Source organism: Schistocerca americana, chromosome 1 (genome assembly GCF_021461395.2).
Source record: "Schistocerca americana isolate TAMUIC-IGC-003095 chromosome 1, iqSchAmer2.1, whole genome shotgun sequence".
In the NCBI taxonomy this organism is placed as follows: Eukaryota; Metazoa; Arthropoda; class Insecta; order Orthoptera; family Acrididae; genus Schistocerca; species Schistocerca americana.
The window spans coordinates 774,697,725-774,716,866 of NC_060119.1; the positions used below are offsets into that span (position 1 = coordinate 774,697,725).

Here is a 19,142-nt window from a genome sequence, read left to right on the forward strand (position 1 = left end):
TTCATGTTGATAGTAACAAATCTTGTAGCCTGCTTCTGAATTATTTCGATACCCTCTTTGCAACCGCTTCGGTGGGGATCTCAAACACTCGAGCAGCATCCAAGAACGGGTCGAACTGGTGTTCTGTATGTGGCCCCCTTTACAAGTGGACAAGACTCTCGTAAAACTCTCCCAATAAATCGAAGTCAACCATTCGCCATCCCCGCTACGATCCTATGCTCGGTGCACTTCGTATCGCTTTGCATGTTACAACCAGATCAAGTGGCATACCACTAATCATTTTTTCGAACATTACATTTGTATTAACTTACATTTTTCTACATTTGTAGCATGCTGCCATTCATCATACCTACTAGAAATTTCGTCATAGTCATCGACACTAAATAGTGTCATCTGCAAAAACTTGCCACTAACTTGTCCCTTTTGTAACCGATTCTCAGTCTCTTTGCCCATTCCTTGACATCCCATGAATTTTGCTTTGCTTGTTGTATTTTTGAGCGTCATTTTCAGAAGATTCGAGACTTTATCAGTTTGCAGGCATCAAAGAAATGTTTTCTAGGCACTATTCTCCTAGAGGTGTCCTCTTTCCACCGAGTCGTAGAAGTCTTGGATATGGAGCACGATTGCTTTGTAAGGCGAAGCTCTGAATTTCTTTTATGAGAAGATGGTTAGGAGGCTCTACACATGATCTTGACTTCATCAACCCGGCTTGGTACTCTGATATCCAACACTCCATTCTTGAGTTATACACTGGAGAATGTCCCATAGCTCACTGAAATATGGGAAATACCTTTGTTTTTGTTAAGGTCTGACCGGTCTGGATGACAGCAGAGGTCCAGTCGTCTTATTTTAATCTTATAGTATATTTAATTTCAGTGCTACCTTCATACTCGACCTACTAAAGTTCAAATGGTTCAAATGGCTCTGAGCACTATGGAACTTAACATCTGAGGTCATCAGTCCCCTTGAACTTAGAACTACTTTAACCTAAGGACATCACACACATTCATGCTCGAGGCAGGATTCGAACCTGCGACCGTAGCGGTCGCGCGGTTCCAAACTGAAGCGAATAGAACCGCTCGGCAACCCCGGCCGGCACCTATTAAGGGGTAACACCACTGTAACAGCCTACAAAAAGTGTTTCCTCGACACTTTTTTGTAGTAGAGAAACGTGTTAGAGAAATAATACTTGGGGTACTTGTTGAGCATATGTTGAAGTATATTACAAAAATTTTTGTCGGAAAATACTACAAAACAGCAACACTGCAGCGATTTTCCCGAGCCATGCTGAATTTGAAGCGATCTGCGACACACACTATTACTAGTGTCAATTTGAGTCTGGGAAAATAATCTATGTAATCTACAAGAGCTTAGCTAGTGAAACACGTAGGGGATTTTATGAGTATTAATTTTTCTGTAATTGGCGAGTATTTGAACAAAGTCTTTCAATAGTGTCATTTATTAATAAATGTTGTTGAAATTAACTAATCAAAAATCCCCTAAGTCGTTCGCTTTGCAGCGTTACTTCAAAGTTGTGGTTAATTATTGAAACCAAAACATTGAAAATTGTTGCAGTTATGTTGGGTGCCGTTTTTAAAACTCATATTCTGAGAAAAATGTGTTTGAAGTTTTGATATGTGTTACAGACATGAACAAATTAAAAACTTCTACTTTTACAGAACTTTTATCATTAATGTGCTATCCCGAGACTGATCTGTACTACAGCTGCCGTTGCGGTCGAAATGATATCCGGTAGTTTATCATAGAACGATTGAAATATCGGTGGTGGCAATTCGATAAACGCGCAGAGCTTTACAATTTCGTCTAGCCCTATTCCAAGCAGGCATATTGCTAGGCCGATACGACGGTTTATTTCATATGCGATCCGTATAAACTTACAACTTGGTGCAACAACGTACGGGCATTTTGGAAAACCAATAGTTGTTTTGAAGCCTAGCTACGAGACTTCGTTCTTGCAACGTGATGTCCGCATGGTGTTCTACATTTCATGTGTTGAGGAATAATGCAGAAAACAGAAAGAAAATTTATAATTCTATAGCTCAATCCGTAATTTGCATCGAAATCCTGGTTACTGTCTTTCAATTTTTTACCAGACTCACTGTCTCTCTCAGAACTGATCTCAGCTTTATATTTATCTTTTCGATATTATGATAAGATACTGCTGCGCGTTGGATACTGTACCATTACTGACCGGGTACTCTTTCTTACCACTCATTCTCATTTTAAAGACAAAACTGTGTACTGTAAGGTCACAATTAAACTATCAAAAGTCAATACTAATGACCGGCATTGTCTGTCTAAAATCACCGGACAGCAGCAGTAAGGCACCACCGAAAAGCCTCGTGTTGTCATTTACATCTTTCATCATTCTATCGAGAACTTCAAGTTAAAGCTTGTGGGCCATAGTGCATTCATCCCAGATAATAATTTTGCATTTTTGCAAAACTTTAGCCATACCGAAATGCTTTTTTATGTTGCACACTGCATCTGGATTTGTGTGAGTGTTCAACGGCAACTTGAGTGCTGAATGTGCCGTCCGTCCGCTATCAAGCAAAGTGGCGTGAATACCTGATGAAGCAATTGCTAACGCAGTATGATTTTGTGATCGAATGCGCGCAAGTATTAGTGAGATGAGAAACGTTTTTCCAGTGCCACCTGGTGCGTCCTTGTTCTGCTGCAACTGACACTTTAATTCGATCGTATACATTCTTTTGTTCATTATTTTCAACGAAAGTAGTTAAAGAGGCCGTACTGAACTGCTGTTCACGCTTAATCTCACTGTTAATGATGTCTGTTGCTGCGCGATTAGGTGAGAGCATACCAAAATGAATGAGTGGCATATTCGAAATCAGAATGCAAATATCCTCAATCTTTATTAGCGCCTCGTTATATATTTCCGGCGAAAAATCGATTTTTGGATCTTGATCAGCGATCCGAATGCGATGCAGAATGTCGTCACTCATAGAATCTTTATATTTGTCCCAGAGGACAGAAACTTGAGATGGAAAACACGTCGTCAGTAAAATGGCGAATAACTGGCGAAATTGATGAGGAGAGGAACTCAATGCTGCATCTGCAAGTGTAATTTCCCAATGGTTGTCATCTTCCAGCAAATGTAATTCGCGACACACATAATGATATGTGTCGTACAAAATGCCATTGACTGTTCGCAAGTATTGGAAGGACGTCGGTCCAGGAACATTAACCAACAATAAACGCAAGAAGAAACATTCACTTTGCTTTGGATGGACTGTGTATAATCGGCCTAATGTATTTCCCATAAATATGCCGTTGTATTCTTCAATCGGAACACTTCGCTTTCGTGATTCCCACTTTTTATACTGTTTGTTCCATGTGAAATATCGTGGCACGTCAGTATACATTAATGTCTTTGTGAATTGACCGGGAATACCTGGTCGGTTGCATAGTTCGAAAAACTCAGTTAGTGTGGTTTTTGGGACAATTGATGCACGCTGTAGAGCAGTCTCTTCCGTGAAGTAAACACGCTGTCCATTTTCAAGGTGCACGGCCAAATGTATAACAGCAGGGTCTCTTTCGTGTATCGGAAAACCGCAAAACTCAAAATACGCCAAAACTGCTCCATTGCTGCTAATTTATCGGCCCATTTGATACCGTGTTATTTCATCGTTTTCGTTAACATTGTGAACAGCAAATGCAGCCATATCACTGCTCTTGTGGACACATTTGCGTTTATATTTTATGGACTTCATCGAACTGCAGAGCTCAGTGTCCATGTGTGCTTCGAAGATTTTACACAGCAATGGTGAATACGGAACTACTCAGTGATTGTCAGTGTCAACTGTTGTACCGTTTTACATGCGTAATTAACCACCATGGTCAGTGTCTCTACCACAATACAATGGATAACCAACGATATTAGTGATTGTATCATTTATACAATTATTTGGAAAACGTTTCGTACATTTTCCATTTCCATGCACGGCGCCGTCACGTTTATAGCACACATGGACCATGGATCATGTTAGGGTAACAATCTCATACAATTCTTGATCGATATGCTGATCCGGAATTTCTGCTGAGGTAATTTTATCAATTTCTTCAGACCGTAGTCTGTCGACCAACCAAATCAAAATATGCGAGTGTGGCAAACCTCGTTTTTGCCATTCAACAAAATACAGCCAGCAACGTGTTTTGCCAAATACTGAGGAATGTATAATCAAGTCCATCAACGATTTTAACTTTTGTCTGAAGACACGTGCAGTGATATCGTGCCGATCTATTGCAGTTTGACCTGGTAATAACACAATTTTAATTTCATCACATTTTGGATTACACGTAAATGTAATAAAAAAATCTGGTCGTCCGTACGCACGCACAAAAGTCATGCCGTCTTGAATATATTCTTGCATATGACGTGGGCTACCAATATGTGATGGTGGAAGAATATATGTAGTACCGATATCGATGATATTAGTTATTCCATTCACCACGCAAATGAATGTATTCCTCGGCTCAAAGTTTCGCTTGATTATACCTGATGTATCGTAATCGCTCGCTTTCAGTTTTCGCATACATATCAACGATATAATGATGAAACAGCTGGTGGCATCGGAGAATATTATTGTCTTCATTGGCACGAATTATCAACCGATATGCGTAGAAGTTCATCGCGCTCACTTTCTTTCTGGTTTCTGCACCTGCAAAGTAAAAATACATTTAAGACAAAACGAAATTGATCGTGCATAAAAATAAAATAGTGGGTAATGACGTGTGTAGATTGTACCTGTTGCTGCATTTCCTTGTTTGATATTTAAGGGGGGTAGGACGTCAAACGGGCCGACTTGGAGCAGGAGACGCACCACAGGACATTTTAATTTCCACTGTCTATACTTTTACAAATAAATTCATAAAACTTTGTCAGCATGACCAGGAAGGATTCAGAATTCACACTCACAGCAGTGGAAGTTCGAAAACATAACAAAGTATTTTTTTACATGTAAAATTTCATCATGTTTTTCACTTACTAATGGCAGCATTTGTTGCTATAAGTACACTTTTCTTCATAAGTAAGATAGATGGTGTGATGAATTTTGCACAGCATACAAACCATATTTAAAGGTGTATGAAACTATAGAATTTTCCAAATCTATTAAAAACTGCGGTAAAAATTGAGGTAATTAACTAAAACATTTGTGTTTTATCAAAACATGAAGTTTAAAATACAACAGATGATTCGTTTTTTCATAAATTAGATAAATTCTAGAGTTTCGCACACCTGTATGTATGGTATGTATGCTGTGCAAAATTCATCGAAGAATCTCTGTAACTTATGAAGAAAAGTGTACCTATAGCAACAAATGCTGCCATTAGTAAGTGAAAAAATGACGAAATTTCACAAGTAAAAAAGATTATTTTGTTATGTTTTCGAACTTCCACTGCAATGAGTGTGAATCCTGAATCCTTCCTGGTGATGTTGACAAAGTTTTATGAATTTATTTGTAAAAGTATAGACAGTGGAAATTAAAATGTCCTGTGATGCCTCTCCTGCTCCAAGTCGGCCCGTTTGACGTCCTACCCCCCTTAAATGATATCCATTTTCTCCTTTCCAAAATATCAATGGGTATTGCAAAGCGTTGTAAGAGCGACGTTCAAATGCGTCGCCAACCATAACAACTGCAATTTCACTAATGGTCGGTGCATTATATCGGCCCACGTACTGCCCAGATGGTGCTTTGTCTGCTTTGATGACGATCGTATAGTTGTCGTTTTGCAGTCTGTTTGAAACGCTATTGAGCAACTGGACCAACTGGCAGTGATTCTGTACAAACGGTTCTAAAATACCCACAATTTCTTCCTCCTCCATCTGCTCGATACGGTTGTACTGACAGCGTGCGTTTATTTACTGCTCCTCATCACCCATGAAGTAGAATTGCGGAAATTTTGAATCGTATCAGGCATCGGCGTTAAAGAACCAATTTAATGATACACTTGGCCCTGAATCATAACCGTTGATTGAAAATTGCGACCATCCTCATTGTCAACGATATTTGTTGCTCCAAATGATGTCATTTGAAAGCACGAATTGAATTTGTGAATTTTACGCAAAAACAATTTAGATTGAGATGTAGCTCCAGCCAATAGTGTTTTCAATGGTTCTGGCGGCGAGTTCAGTGGTGGCCATACAACTTTTCCAGACGCGCAGCAGAAACAGGCAGATTCACCTTTGTGTTTGAGTGCATGACAGTGTTGGCATTGTTTGTTGATAGCACCGATTACAGTTTGTGAATGTGACGAATAGTCGATGTCTGACTCATATTCAAACGCAAGGCTAAAAAGTGTGCGATACACTTGCAAACGCTGTTGTTCACGTGTTCTGAATGTGTTGGTGACTCGTTGACGGGCCAGTCTTTGTCTCAATGCATTAGCTCGAAGGCGTTCGTTGCGTTGCTCTTGACTTCCATTAGCACGTCTGATTTTCATTGTCCGGCAATTGATCTTCTGCCGATCTATTCAACTAACGGTTCTGGACTAATTGTGAATTCCGAGTCCGTCGACCAATATTTCCTCCTCGTCCACGAAGACGTGGCATTGTTTTATGTACGTAACTTATATGTGAACATAATACACTTAATATTCACTAAAATGCAACACTTGAAATGTCAAAAGACACCGTACGAAAAAGTTAAAATATCAAAATAACGAAACACACAAAATCTAACACACTCAAAATGTCGGAAAAAATAAACGAAATCCTATGCACGTAACTTACATCTGAATAAAATACGCTCAATATTGCATACAAAAATGCGACGCCACCTACCAGGTCCCCACTTGAAAGCGTACACAAAAATTGATTCAAGTCGATCCAGCCATCTAGCTGCAGCATAGATAAATAACCTAGGTACCCACTGCAGCGCCATCTGCCGGGCTGATTTGTGAATCTAAACCACCCAGGGCGCCACCTAAACGCATACAAAAAAATTCATTCAAATCGGCCCAGCCGTTTAGGAGGATTTCAGTGACATACGTACGTACAGTAGAATTATATATATATATATATACAAAGTTAAAAAAGATTTTTTGAAAACTCTGCAGTGGTGTTACCCCTTAACTACAGACACACATTGTCGATGATAATATGCGCTAGTAGAATATACCCTGTGTACTTCCTTTGCTATTGACTTCTGCGCTCTCGGAGCCTACGTAGCATCGCGTGTGTTTCAGAACGGGACGTACGCCTGCGCGTCGCTGTGCCCGCAGGAGTCCATCTCGCCGCAGGGGGCGTGCCACCACCCGCGCCTCGTTGAGGTCCCAGGCCAGTGCTGTCGGGAGTGGCTCTGCGACAGCGACCAAGGTAACAGCTGAGAGGGGCGCTGCTGCATACTGATGACACAGTTTCAGACTACGTCTACACCCACGTCTACATTGTCTGACGGCAGTGTATGGCCAAACTTCCAGGAAACATCCGTCACACGTGGACAAAGAAAGTATGTTACATGGACACTGGTCTGGAAAGACTTCATTTCCATGGTAGAGCTCAGTGTCTACAACTCTTCAGCCAATTACTTACGGGAATCTCACAGAAAAACAACGTATCATTGCAATGCGAATCACTGCCATAAATAAAATGTTGGAAATGGCCTTCGTTAGCAAGGAGACATGCACCAACCTGACATCGCTGAAGCGCTGATATATCACTGGAGAATTGCGTATTACTTCAGAGCTTTCCACAATACGGTCACCAAGACTGTACGTCTTGCGCCGAGTTCCCGTGTATAAGAGATTTAATATATTCCCATGTGGAGGCCGAGGAATTGGCCCATCTCTCCCTATTCATCTGTCACAGAATTTGTTATTTAGTTACCACCGAACATTAACCCTGAACTGAGGAGGAGCTTCACCGTGGATCAAGTATATGTTTTTTCACACTCGTAAAGGCGCATGTGATAGCAGAACGGATAGCGTATTCTCTAACAAAGCATGATAAGTTCCTCCGTTGAGCCTGGGCGGCAGAACATGATAACATAAAAAATAGTGGCCAACAATGCCGGAGTAAGCGTTGAGGACTCTCGACAATCCATAATTGCTGACTTCGAAAATTTACAATCTGGCCACGTCGAGATGAAATATCATCTGTGAACAGCACATCTGCATTAAATTGCTGGTTAACATGTTGACTGAACCATTTTCAGAAGTGTAGGCCGGCAGGAAAACCAGCTGCTGACAGTGCCTGCCCACGCTGTACGTGGTATGAATACAGCACCTTCTGATGTACCACTGTCCAGATAGTCATGTGGTAAACATTGCTTGTTGCAGTGAATTGTCTTGCCGTGATACTAGGGTTGACGTCAACAGCACGACGAAGCTCCGCCTGCGGTTTAGGTGTCCGCATGCTTGTAAGCCTTCGCCATTCGCGTGCTGTAGTCTTAGGCAGCCCATGCTCCTTAAGATGACGATCAGTTGGTTCAAACGTTATCCTATAGGGGCACCATCGCTCTGGCGAACTCTCACGACGAAAAAGTTGTTCGCCACGGTCATTACCATCTTTTAATCAGTACGGCTGATGAACATCTGCCAACTTCCATTACGCTGTACCGGAGACCATGTCCGTGATGAAGACTAATACGTTGATGGTATATGCTTTATCCTCTCAGAGCAATGAAGTTAGTCGCATGTCAATACAAGCAAAGAAGTGAGGCACGTATCAAAAAAACGTTTCTTCAGTTCTAACAATAAACGCTTACTGTGAATCGAAGAATTACAAGAAACACATTCTAGTGGAACGTATCCGATAGGGTATTATGAACATTTCGTATAAGAAAACGTTTCATGTAACGGTGGTACATTCTGTTTCTGTGCGTTTCCCGAGATAAATGTGGTTATGAAGAGAAGTATAAAATTACTTCTTCTTCCTCTGTTTGTGAGGAATGTTTCCTGAAAGTTTAGCCATACCATTTGATTACACCCTGTAAACTCTAAGATCAATCGCGAAGCTAATGGAAGAGCATATTTACCACTGTAACACATACTACAAATCTTCCCTGTCCATTCGTGTACGTAACATGGGATGAATGATTGTGTGAATTCTTTCGTGCTAGCTGTAGTTAGTCTACTCTTCTTTTCGTTGTCCTTACATGGTGGATTCTAGTTTATTCCTAAATTCCTCACTTAATATCGTTTATTGAAACATCGTACGTTGGCTTTAGAAGCATAATTGGCGTCTATCTTTAACCGTCCGTTAGTTCAGGTTTTCCAGCAGCTTAGGTAAAACATCCAGTGGTGAAACAACCCTATAGTCATTCTTGCAGCCCTTATGTGAACATCATCTTTCCATTTCATACCTCTACAAACTGTTACATCCAGGTATTGGTATGACTCATCTGATTCCAATTATGACTCATTTATGTTGTAGTAACTGGGTACTACGTTTCCACATTGTGGATAACAAAATTTTTCAATTATTAACACTTAGAGCAAGTTGCCAGTCATTGCAGCACTTAAAAATCTAACCAAGAGCTGACTGAATATTTATGCAGACACTACGCCATTGTAGATAACTGCATTATCTACATAAAATATGAAGTTACTATTCAAAGTGCGTGTCGAATCATTCATGTACTACAGGAACACTAAGGGCTCCAATACACTTCTTTAGAGCACTGCTAAAAGTTACTGTTCCACCTCTCAATGATTCTTCATCAAGGACAACGTACTGCGTCCTTCCTACTACTAAATCCACTGTCCAGTCACAAATTTTGTTGCATGGCCGATATTATCTTTCTTTCACAAATCTATATTGAAGTGGAACAAATTGATTTTCAAAAACGAACAAACACAGCATTTGTCGAGTGCCTCAACCCATGGCTTTCAGGATGTCAAGTACGAAAGCAAGTTTTTCATGGGCGACGTGTTCGGAATCCAAAGAGTTTGGAGTGACGGTTATTCTGTTCATTCTGTTCTAACTCTGAATTCTAAGAGTCTACAACAGGTAGATGTCACAGATAATGGTCGACAGTTTTGTAAATCACTTCTTCGATCCTTCTTTTAGACAGGTGTGAACTGAGATTTCTTCCAAGTACTCACCCAAGTTTTTAGTTCGAAGGCGTTATGGTACAAGCGGCAGTGAAATTAACATTAGACAGATGGAGAAACGTAAACTGTTCATTAATTCAAAACTAATCACCAGAACTGTAAATATATTTATGTCACTCCGAGACAAGACAGTTAGTGCCTCCGTGGAAAAACATTCATGGTTGCCTGCGGAACCGTGATTGTACCCAGACGCGCACGTGTTCGCCCGAAATTCTAAAGGTATGAATGTCTTTCTTCAAGACTCCAGAAATAATCTCATGGGACTATATGGAGGATGAGTAACGAAAATTCTGCAGACTAATCAAAGCGACGTTGGCAACATGTAGGCGGGCATTACCCTGTAACAGAGTGACGCCATCCGTTAACATTTATGGGTGTTTGAATTTGATGGTGCGCTTCTGTTAATGAACAGTGATACGTGGACACTCTGAAAAAGTTTTAGTACAGAATCAACTTCAAACGCGTTGGAATCTTGACGGAGGGCGTCACTCTGTTGCAGGATAATGCCCGCCCAAATGGTGCCAAGGTTGTTTCGACTACGCCTCAGAAATTTCGCTGCGGAACCTTTACATATACTCCATATCTCCCGAACTCACCCTATGCGACGTTCATGACTGCCGATTTTCTCCCTGCATTTCATCTCTGCTACCTACAGATGTATAGACAACATTGTTAGGAGGAATAACGATTCGTTGGTTGATTTGAGGGTAGGGGACCAAAGAATGAGCTTATTGGTCCCTAGGAATAACGCATCGTGATGTAGTGTCGTGAACAGTGTGAAAAACGGTAAAAATACTTGGGAGGGTGTTGTAGGGTAGGTTGTACTGAGAGACAACTTCGGGTAATAGAACCCAGTACGTTGTCCTCAATGGTGAGTGTTCATCGGAGGTGAGGGTATCGTCTGGACTGCCCCAGGGAAGTGTGGTAGGTCCGCTGTTGTTTTCTATCTACATAAATAATCTTTCGGATAGGGTGGATAGCAATGTGCAGCTGTTTGCTGATGATGCTGTGGTGTACGGGAAGGTGTCGTCGTTCAATGACTGTAGGAGGATACAAGATGACTTGGACATGATTTGTGATTGGTGTAAAGAATGGCAGCTAACTCGAAATATAGATTAATGTAAATTAATGCAGATGAATAGGAAAAGAATCCAGTAATGTTTGAATACTCCATTAGTAGCGTAGCGCTTGACACAGTCACGTCGATTAAATATTTGGGCGTAACATTGTAGAGCGATATGAAGTGGGACAAACATGTAATGGCAGTTGTGAGGAAGGTGGATAGTCGTCTCCGGTTCACTGGTAGAATTTTGGGAAGATGTGGTTCATCTGTAAAGGAGACCGCTTGTGAAACACTAATAAGACCTATTCTTGAGTACTGTTCGAGCGTTTGGATCCCTATCAGGTCGGATTGAGGGAGGACATAGAAGCAATTCAGAGGCGGGCTGCTAGATTTGTTACTGGTAGGTTTGACCATCACGTGAGTGTTACGGAAATGCTTCAGGAACTCGGGTGGGAAAGGAGGCGTTCTTTTCGTGAATCGCTACTGAGGAAATTTAGAGAACCAGCATTTGAGGCTGACTGCAGTACAATTTTACCGCCGCCAACTTGTATTTCGCGGAAAGACCACAAAGATAAAATAAGAGAAATTAGGGTTCGTACAGAGGCATATAGGTAGTCATTTTTCCCTCTTTCTGTTTGGGAGTGGAACAGAGAGAGAAGATGCTAGTTGTGGTACGAGGTACCCTCCGCCACGCATCGTATGGTGGATTGCGGAGTATGTATCTAGATGCAGATGTGGATGTAGATCTAGATGTAGATGTAGATAACAGTTAACAAAACATTCAATAAGTTGCGCCGGTTTCGAGTTAATTAGCATTGAAATTAGGCAATAATGTCGTTGTGCGCGAAAATTCAATAGATCGGCTAGAGATGTGTCTCTGAACACGTTCTTCGTTTGGTTTTCTAAAACGGAACAAGAAACGGATACAAAAATTTGACAAGGGACGGTAGTAAGCATCGAACGCGAGACAAAAGCTGGTCAGATGTAAGAGAGTACTTGGAAGAAATCTCAGTTCACACTTGTCTAAAAGAAGGGTCGAAGAAGTGATCTACAAAACTGTCTACCATTATCTGTGACATCTACCTGTTGTAGACTCTTAGAATTCAGAGTTAGAACAGAATGAACAGAATAACCGTCACTCCAATCTCCTTGGATTCCGAACACGTCGCCCATGAAAAACTAAAGTGGTCTTTCGTACTTGATATCCTGAAAGCCATGGGTTGAGGCACTCGACAAATGCTGTGTTTTTTTGTTTTTGAAAATCATTTTGTTCCACTTCAATATAGATTTGTGAAGGAAAGATAATAACGGCCATCAAACAAAATTTTCGACTGGACAGTGGATTTAGCAATACATAAATAAATTAATAAATACATAAAAGGTGAGTAGTCTCGTGCACTATCAGCTACTCTGTGAGAACAGTTGACGCTAATTGTATATGACGGACTACTTGAATTTTCTCACGCAACGGCCTGATGAACTAATTTCAATGCTAGTTAACTCGGAATCAACACAACTTATCGATTTTTCTTTCTTTACAGTTTGCCTCTGCACTACCTACCCTGCAACACCCAAACAATTTTTTCATACTATTTCTTACCACAGTGTACGGATAAAATGGTGTTCTATATATGTAAACAGAGGTATATCAATGCCTGTCTTTTGTAGAATGCTTGCACTTATGAATTTTTTTCACGACGTTCCTTCACTTAGCATAAGACGGTAGTCATTCGCATTTACTGGTCAATAGGCACGTAGCCAGCGGTCGTACGTCACAGAGGATAGCGTGCAATGCAGAAGAGGAGGAATTTTCCAGGCATTAGCAAGTAATTAAGATTTTAATGTCACACTTAAAGGGGAGGAGGTTCTACGTCATCCGACAAGTACAAAATTAAGGGAGAGAGAATAGTCTCAGTATTAATAATGACTACTGTGATTATTAGCCGTTAGTAGTATGATCACAAACAGTCGAGCTGAGTTACAGTCGTGAGAAGATTTTAGTCTATGAACTTAGAGAAACTGTGGAGCTTGTACAGACATCAGGACACTCTACATGCAGCAATGCCAGGTGCGGGGAAGTGTATTCTGCCGGTGGCCATTAACAGAAGCGGTGAGGTATGCTGGCTAGGTACTGAAAGGGTTTCTGTGCTATATGAAGTGATGTTTAATGCTGTATATAGTTAACCTGTTATTTCATATTTTATTTGAATACACCAAAACACAGTGTATTTGCTTCCGATCATTAGACCTGACAGAATAACCTAGATGCCTTTCCCTGATCTGTGTCATTTTCTATTCAATAAATATTATGTACTGTACATATATAAACAGTTAATATTCAGTAAACTGATCCCAGAATTCAGAGGAGTTGTTCTTGCTTGTACCTTGAGACTTACACACCTGTCCTGATAATAAAAACTCACTCCTTCTCACCTTCGTCTGATATCCGGCGGGGAGCTACGAACGCCATGGCTTCAAGGCCCTAATGTTAACAGTGAGGCTCGTCCAGTAGACAGAGGACCAAGGAAGATAAAACCTTTTCTGTATTCACGTGAGCGAAAGCATAACGGCATCATACACGACAGAAATGTCAGTTGTACATGGTGACACACCAGAGACGGACGATTTTTAAATGAAAACTACTCGGTAAATTTTAAAATTAATGCACGTTTACTGACATTAAACCAAAGCTCATTACTTGGCATTTAATGTAGGCCGGACTTATTTGTTAAAAATAATGTCCTCAAGATGATGTACGTCATTTCGAACGCACGATTAAGGTCTCTTATCCACATCCTCCACCACAGGGATTGATGTCTCTGCGGGGATGGCAGCAATTTCTTGAATGATTGAATCATGCAACTGGTCGAGATTTCGCTATTAGTATTTATATACAAGGCTCCTGAGGGACCCACACAGAAAAAAAGTCAACCTCACACTGTTAAGTCTGGAGACCTTGGAGGCCTATTAATATCGCCAAACCTTGAGAGAATCAGTCCAGGAAACCTGCGTCGAAGAATTGCTAATGAAACATCCGCGGTATCTGACGCAGCGCCATTCTACAAGAACCAAACACTTTTAACGGGATTCTTCGGCTTTTCAATTCTGGTTTCAAGAACGTTTCAAACATGAATGTTTCGAGGCGAATTGACAGCGACTGTGGATCCATTTTCTTCGAAAAAATATGGTCCAATAATGTCGAAATAACCAAGAACACAACGGACTGTGACATTTTCAGAGTGAAAAAGATGCTGATGTATAAGGTGTGGACGCTGAAGAATTCAAAAACGCAGGTTTTCTTTATTAAGTGCCCCGTTAAAATGGAAATGAGCTTCATCAAAAAAAAAAAAAAAAAAATGTTCAAACGTGTGTGAAATCGTATGGGGCTTAACTGCTAACGTCATCAGTCCCTAAGCTTACACATTACTTAACCTAATTATCCTAAGGACAAACACAGATACCAATGCCCGAGGGAGGACTCTAACCTCCGCCGGGACCAGCCACACAGTCCATGACTGCAGCGCCTTAGACCGCTCGGCTGAGCTTCATCGCTCATCAATAAATCATACTGTCACTCCAAACCACTTGCATTCTGGAAGCAAATTCTCCTTATGCACAAAAATCATTTGGTTTGAGTTGTTGCACAATAATACGTTTGTAAGGACGGACTTTTAATGTATGTAGAATTCGTGAACTGATTCACGGTTGATTGATAGCTCAGTAGCACTACGTCTAGCTGACCGCCCTGGACTTCTGTCATTTCACATAATACTGCAATATTTTCGGGTGCCGTTGCACTGCGCCCCGAGCGCGTACATTTCTGATCCATTATGTTTCCAGTTAAACTGAAGCTTTGCACGCATCTGGCGGCTGTGTTACGACTGGAAAAGGCTAGTGCCGAGCAAGACTGAATTCGCTGCGTAGCCGTAACAGACTCACTGCTTATGACGAAACTGTCGTAGACAAGTAGACGTTGTCGCGAGTCCCACTGTTTCACTGTAACTGACACGCGTCTTGTGTAGAGACGAATTAAACTCACCGCTACGTTCTCCCACCACCGCGCTCTCACAAGGGGAGGCCACGATGTTTGGAACTCAGATTTACTTCAAACTTAGTACACTCGTAGTACTTCATTAGAACAACAAAATGTGTAAGCAGTAGCGCGTACTTCTCAAGCGTTATTAAGAAAATCGCAAGAAAATTTCGATCGTCAAATACATACCTGAGTGCGACCGTTTTTACGAGGAAGCGGCGGCAGCCGAGTGGGTGCCGGCACGGTAACTCTGCGTGTTCGGTCAGAAGGTTACCTGCCCTCTGCAATGAAAATACTATGTTAATGGATCAACGACTAACTGAAACGGGTGTATTGTGGCGTCTGCCCTAAGCGGATGCAACGAACGAAAGCGAACAAATTGATTTTTTTTTAAATGGGTAGCGTTCAACCACCGTAATCACTGGATCGCTGGATCGAGTCCCGTTCGTCAGTTTTCTTTTATTTTTAAACACAGTCATTTTATTTACTGTTTACTTTGCAATTGCTATAATGGGAAAAATACGTGTAATCGGACGAACTTTTATTAAATTTACAATGTTATCTGGCAGTCTTCAAATTTGTTATATCACAAATAATATAATATTCATAACTATCGACTAGTAAACGACCAAACGCATAAAGTGATACTGGAAATGTGTAAGAAATCCCTTATACGTGGAAGGAGCCCGGAACTGCTTGTTACCTCCAAGTTTTGATCGGCACAGGCGGCTTTCGAAAGATGCACAATTAATCGTCGCTTTCGACATTATGAGCACAATGGCAGGATTGTATTTTTCGTAAAAACAAGGAAAACATAAAGTTAAACGGCACCAGCTGCATTGAATAAATGCTGTTTCCGCATACGCAAGGTCTTTTGAGGTTTTCCTCGGAAAAACAAATCTCCTTAACATTTTCAAAAACCTCTCTTTCAGCAGATGATTTGGAAGCAAACCATGGATAACGCAGCATTTCCTCAAATATCGACGCTGACAATTGATCAGGGCAGTATCAAGTGTATTTTAATAGCGTCTTCACGAGAAGCAATTTCTCGTGATTTTTCGGTTAAATATGAACAATTTTGAAGACATGGACAAGCATACATTTTCAGTATCACTTTATGTGTTTGGTCGTTTACTATTATATTACTTCTACTATTTACTGTTATATTATTTGTGATGATAAAAATTTGTAGACTGCCAAATAACATTGTAAATTTAACAAGAGTTTATCCGATTACACGTATTTTTCCCATTATATCAATTGTAAAGTAAGTAGTAAAGAAAATGACTGACGCACGGGACTCGATTCAGTGAACACTTTTTGTTCGTTTTCGTTCGTTGCATCTCGTCGTTGATCCATTTACTCAGTTTTTTTTGTTACAGAGGGCAGCTAACCCTCTGATCGAATAATTTTTTTTTATTTTTTTTTTTTTTAGAGTGTTCGTTTACTTTGTTCGTGGCGGGCGTCCAATGACACTCGTTCAGGTTGTTTGTTGATCCGTTCCCTCAGTTCTTTTTTTTTATTACAGAGGGTAGCTAAACCCTCTGACCGAACATGCTGAGCTACCGCGCCGGCATACTCAGCTGCCGCCGGTTCATGGTAAAAACGGCCCCGCAGGGGTATATGTTTGACGATCGAAATTATCTTGGGATTTTCTTGATAACGCTTGAGAGGTACGCGCTACTGCTTACACATTTTGTTGTCCTAATGGAGTACTACGAGTGTACGAAGTGTGAAGTTAATCCGCGTTCCAAACGTCGTGGCCTCCCCTTGTCAGTACTAAGCAGCTCAAAACCATCAGTCTTCCGTGTATCACCCTGTACATCAGACGAAATGACGCTGAGATGCCAGGGGACGGGCCTGGATGAGCGCGCTGTGCTGTGCCCGCAGCGGAGCGCCCGCCGGACTGCCGGCCGCAGCAGTTCTCGCGCTGGTCGGAGTGCTCGGCGCGCTGCGGCCTGGGCGAGTCGCGGCGCGCGTCCACGCTGAGCCCGCAGTGCCGGCCCAGCAACGAGACGCGCCTCTGCCAGCAGCGGCCGTGCGCACCCGCGCCCATGCCGCCGCCGCTGCCGCCCAGGACTCACCACCACATACGGGTCCGTACACACATCACGCTTCTTCTACTCTCACTAACTCACAACAAAACCTCTCTAAGATTTGAGCGCTCAGGCTGCTACGGCCAGTGTTAAATTGTATTTACCCATTTGGATGTTATACTGCTTTGTTATGAAACAGTCGAACTGTCTTTTCCAGCGACGTTGAAGCTGTCCTTGTCAGGGCGAGGAGTTCGGTCGCCCAGACGAGAACTGTTGCAAAAACGTTCGAAACGTCGGCATCATACTGTTTTAATGTTTCGTAATGACGCTGTCTAACAATTGTCTTAAGTACTTCAAAGTGTTCCACAACTTCTAGAAATACTGTGAACATCATCGTTAACAACCGAAAAAATCTGCGAAGGATATACTGGGTGATCAAAAAGTCAGTAAAAATTTGAAAACTTACTAAACCTCGGAATAATGTAGATAGAGATGTAAAAATTGACACACATACTTGGAATGACATGGGGTTTTATTACAACAAAAAAAAAAAGGTTGACAAAATGTCCGACAGATGGCACAGGAGAGCAAAACGTCACTGAATACACATGACAATCGTGTATAAAAGGAGCTGTAATGAGAAAGAGAATCCCACCCCCAACCAGTTGCCACGCCTTTACCGTTGTGTCCCACCCTCTCTCCATCTCCACACCCACCATCTCCTTTACCAACGCAACTTCCACCATCTACCCCTCTCGGATGATCAGCTTTCTCCTGACATCTACCCTTCCTACCACCACTAACACCATCTTCCTGCCTCCTCCGTAGGGCTCCCTCTCCTCCCCCTCCCACCTGCTGAGCGGCTTCCCCCTCCTATTCCCCTCCCTCTCTTATGCCCCTTTTCAGTGTCTCTGCACTTCCTCCTGCCTTGTCTTCCCTCTTCATCTCCTGCCCCAAGTCTCTCCTGCCTCTTAGTGTACCCGCTGACGCCCCTACTCTCTTCATTCAGCTGCTTCCCCTGCTGCCCTTACTCTCCCCTCCTTTTCTATCCTCTCTGACCTTTCCCTCGGCAGGTCCCACCTGAAAGTTTTATCCTTCGTCGTGTGTGCTCCGAAGGGGTTTTAAGTGTGTTGTTCCGGAGTCTTTTTAATACTGTGGCCGACCTTTAACCTGTGGATGCGCATTCAGAGACTTCTGTGTGTTTTAAGAATCGCCATCTGTGCTGTTTATCTTTCTGGTGACTTTTTTAACTGTCCCCTATGAACGTCTCCATGTCAATGGATTTTTAACTATATTTTCTCCCCTTACTCTGTTTTATATTCCCCTTTTTCATCACCTTATGTATGTAGCATTTTATTCTTGTCTTAGTTGTCGTGTCACTCAGCTGAAGAGCGGCGGATTCTGACGCTGACAGGCCTCCCCTGCCCATATGGGGCAAGGGAATGAAATCACAACAAAGAAAGAAAAAAGGAGAGAGAGAATCAGATGCGCCAGCAGTCACGGCGTGTTGACTTTACCTGAAAAGGCGCTTTCAGTGAAGCTGTATTATCAGAATGGGGAATGTGCTAGTTCAGCGATATGATCCTATCGCCATAGGTAGGGGATTCGAATGGTTAAAGGTCCATTGACAAATGCAGCTGTGGCGAGAATGATTTCGAAGTTGGAAGTCACGGGTTGTTTAGACGATAGACCCCATAGTGGCCGACCGAGCACAAGGCGTAATGTTGCTGAGACAGTCCAGGAAGAAATGGAGACTGTACCAGGTTCGTCTATGCACGGGGAAGTCAGCGCTCGTGCAGTCGCACATCGCATCGTTAATTACATACACTACTGGTTGGTTGGCACTTAGGCGTACCCTCCGATGCTATCCGTACAAAATCCATCGGCATCATGAACAGTTGCCTGGCGATATAGT

The 19,142-nt window shown here is 42.0% G+C and overlaps 1 protein-coding gene across 1 annotated transcript in view; it reads left to right on the top strand.

The window, feature by feature from the left end:
- Positions 1-19,142, top strand: part of LOC124594131 (CCN family member 4) — a 372,584-nt gene that overhangs the window by 327,962 nt on the left and 25,480 nt on the right. Inside the window, exons 5-6 of the mRNA XM_047132491.1 lie at positions 7,228-7,357; positions 17,082-17,287. Of these exons, the coding sequence (XP_046988447.1) occupies positions 7,228-7,357; positions 17,082-17,287 (336 nt within the window). The remainder of the gene's footprint in view (positions 1-7,227; positions 7,358-17,081; positions 17,288-19,142) is intronic.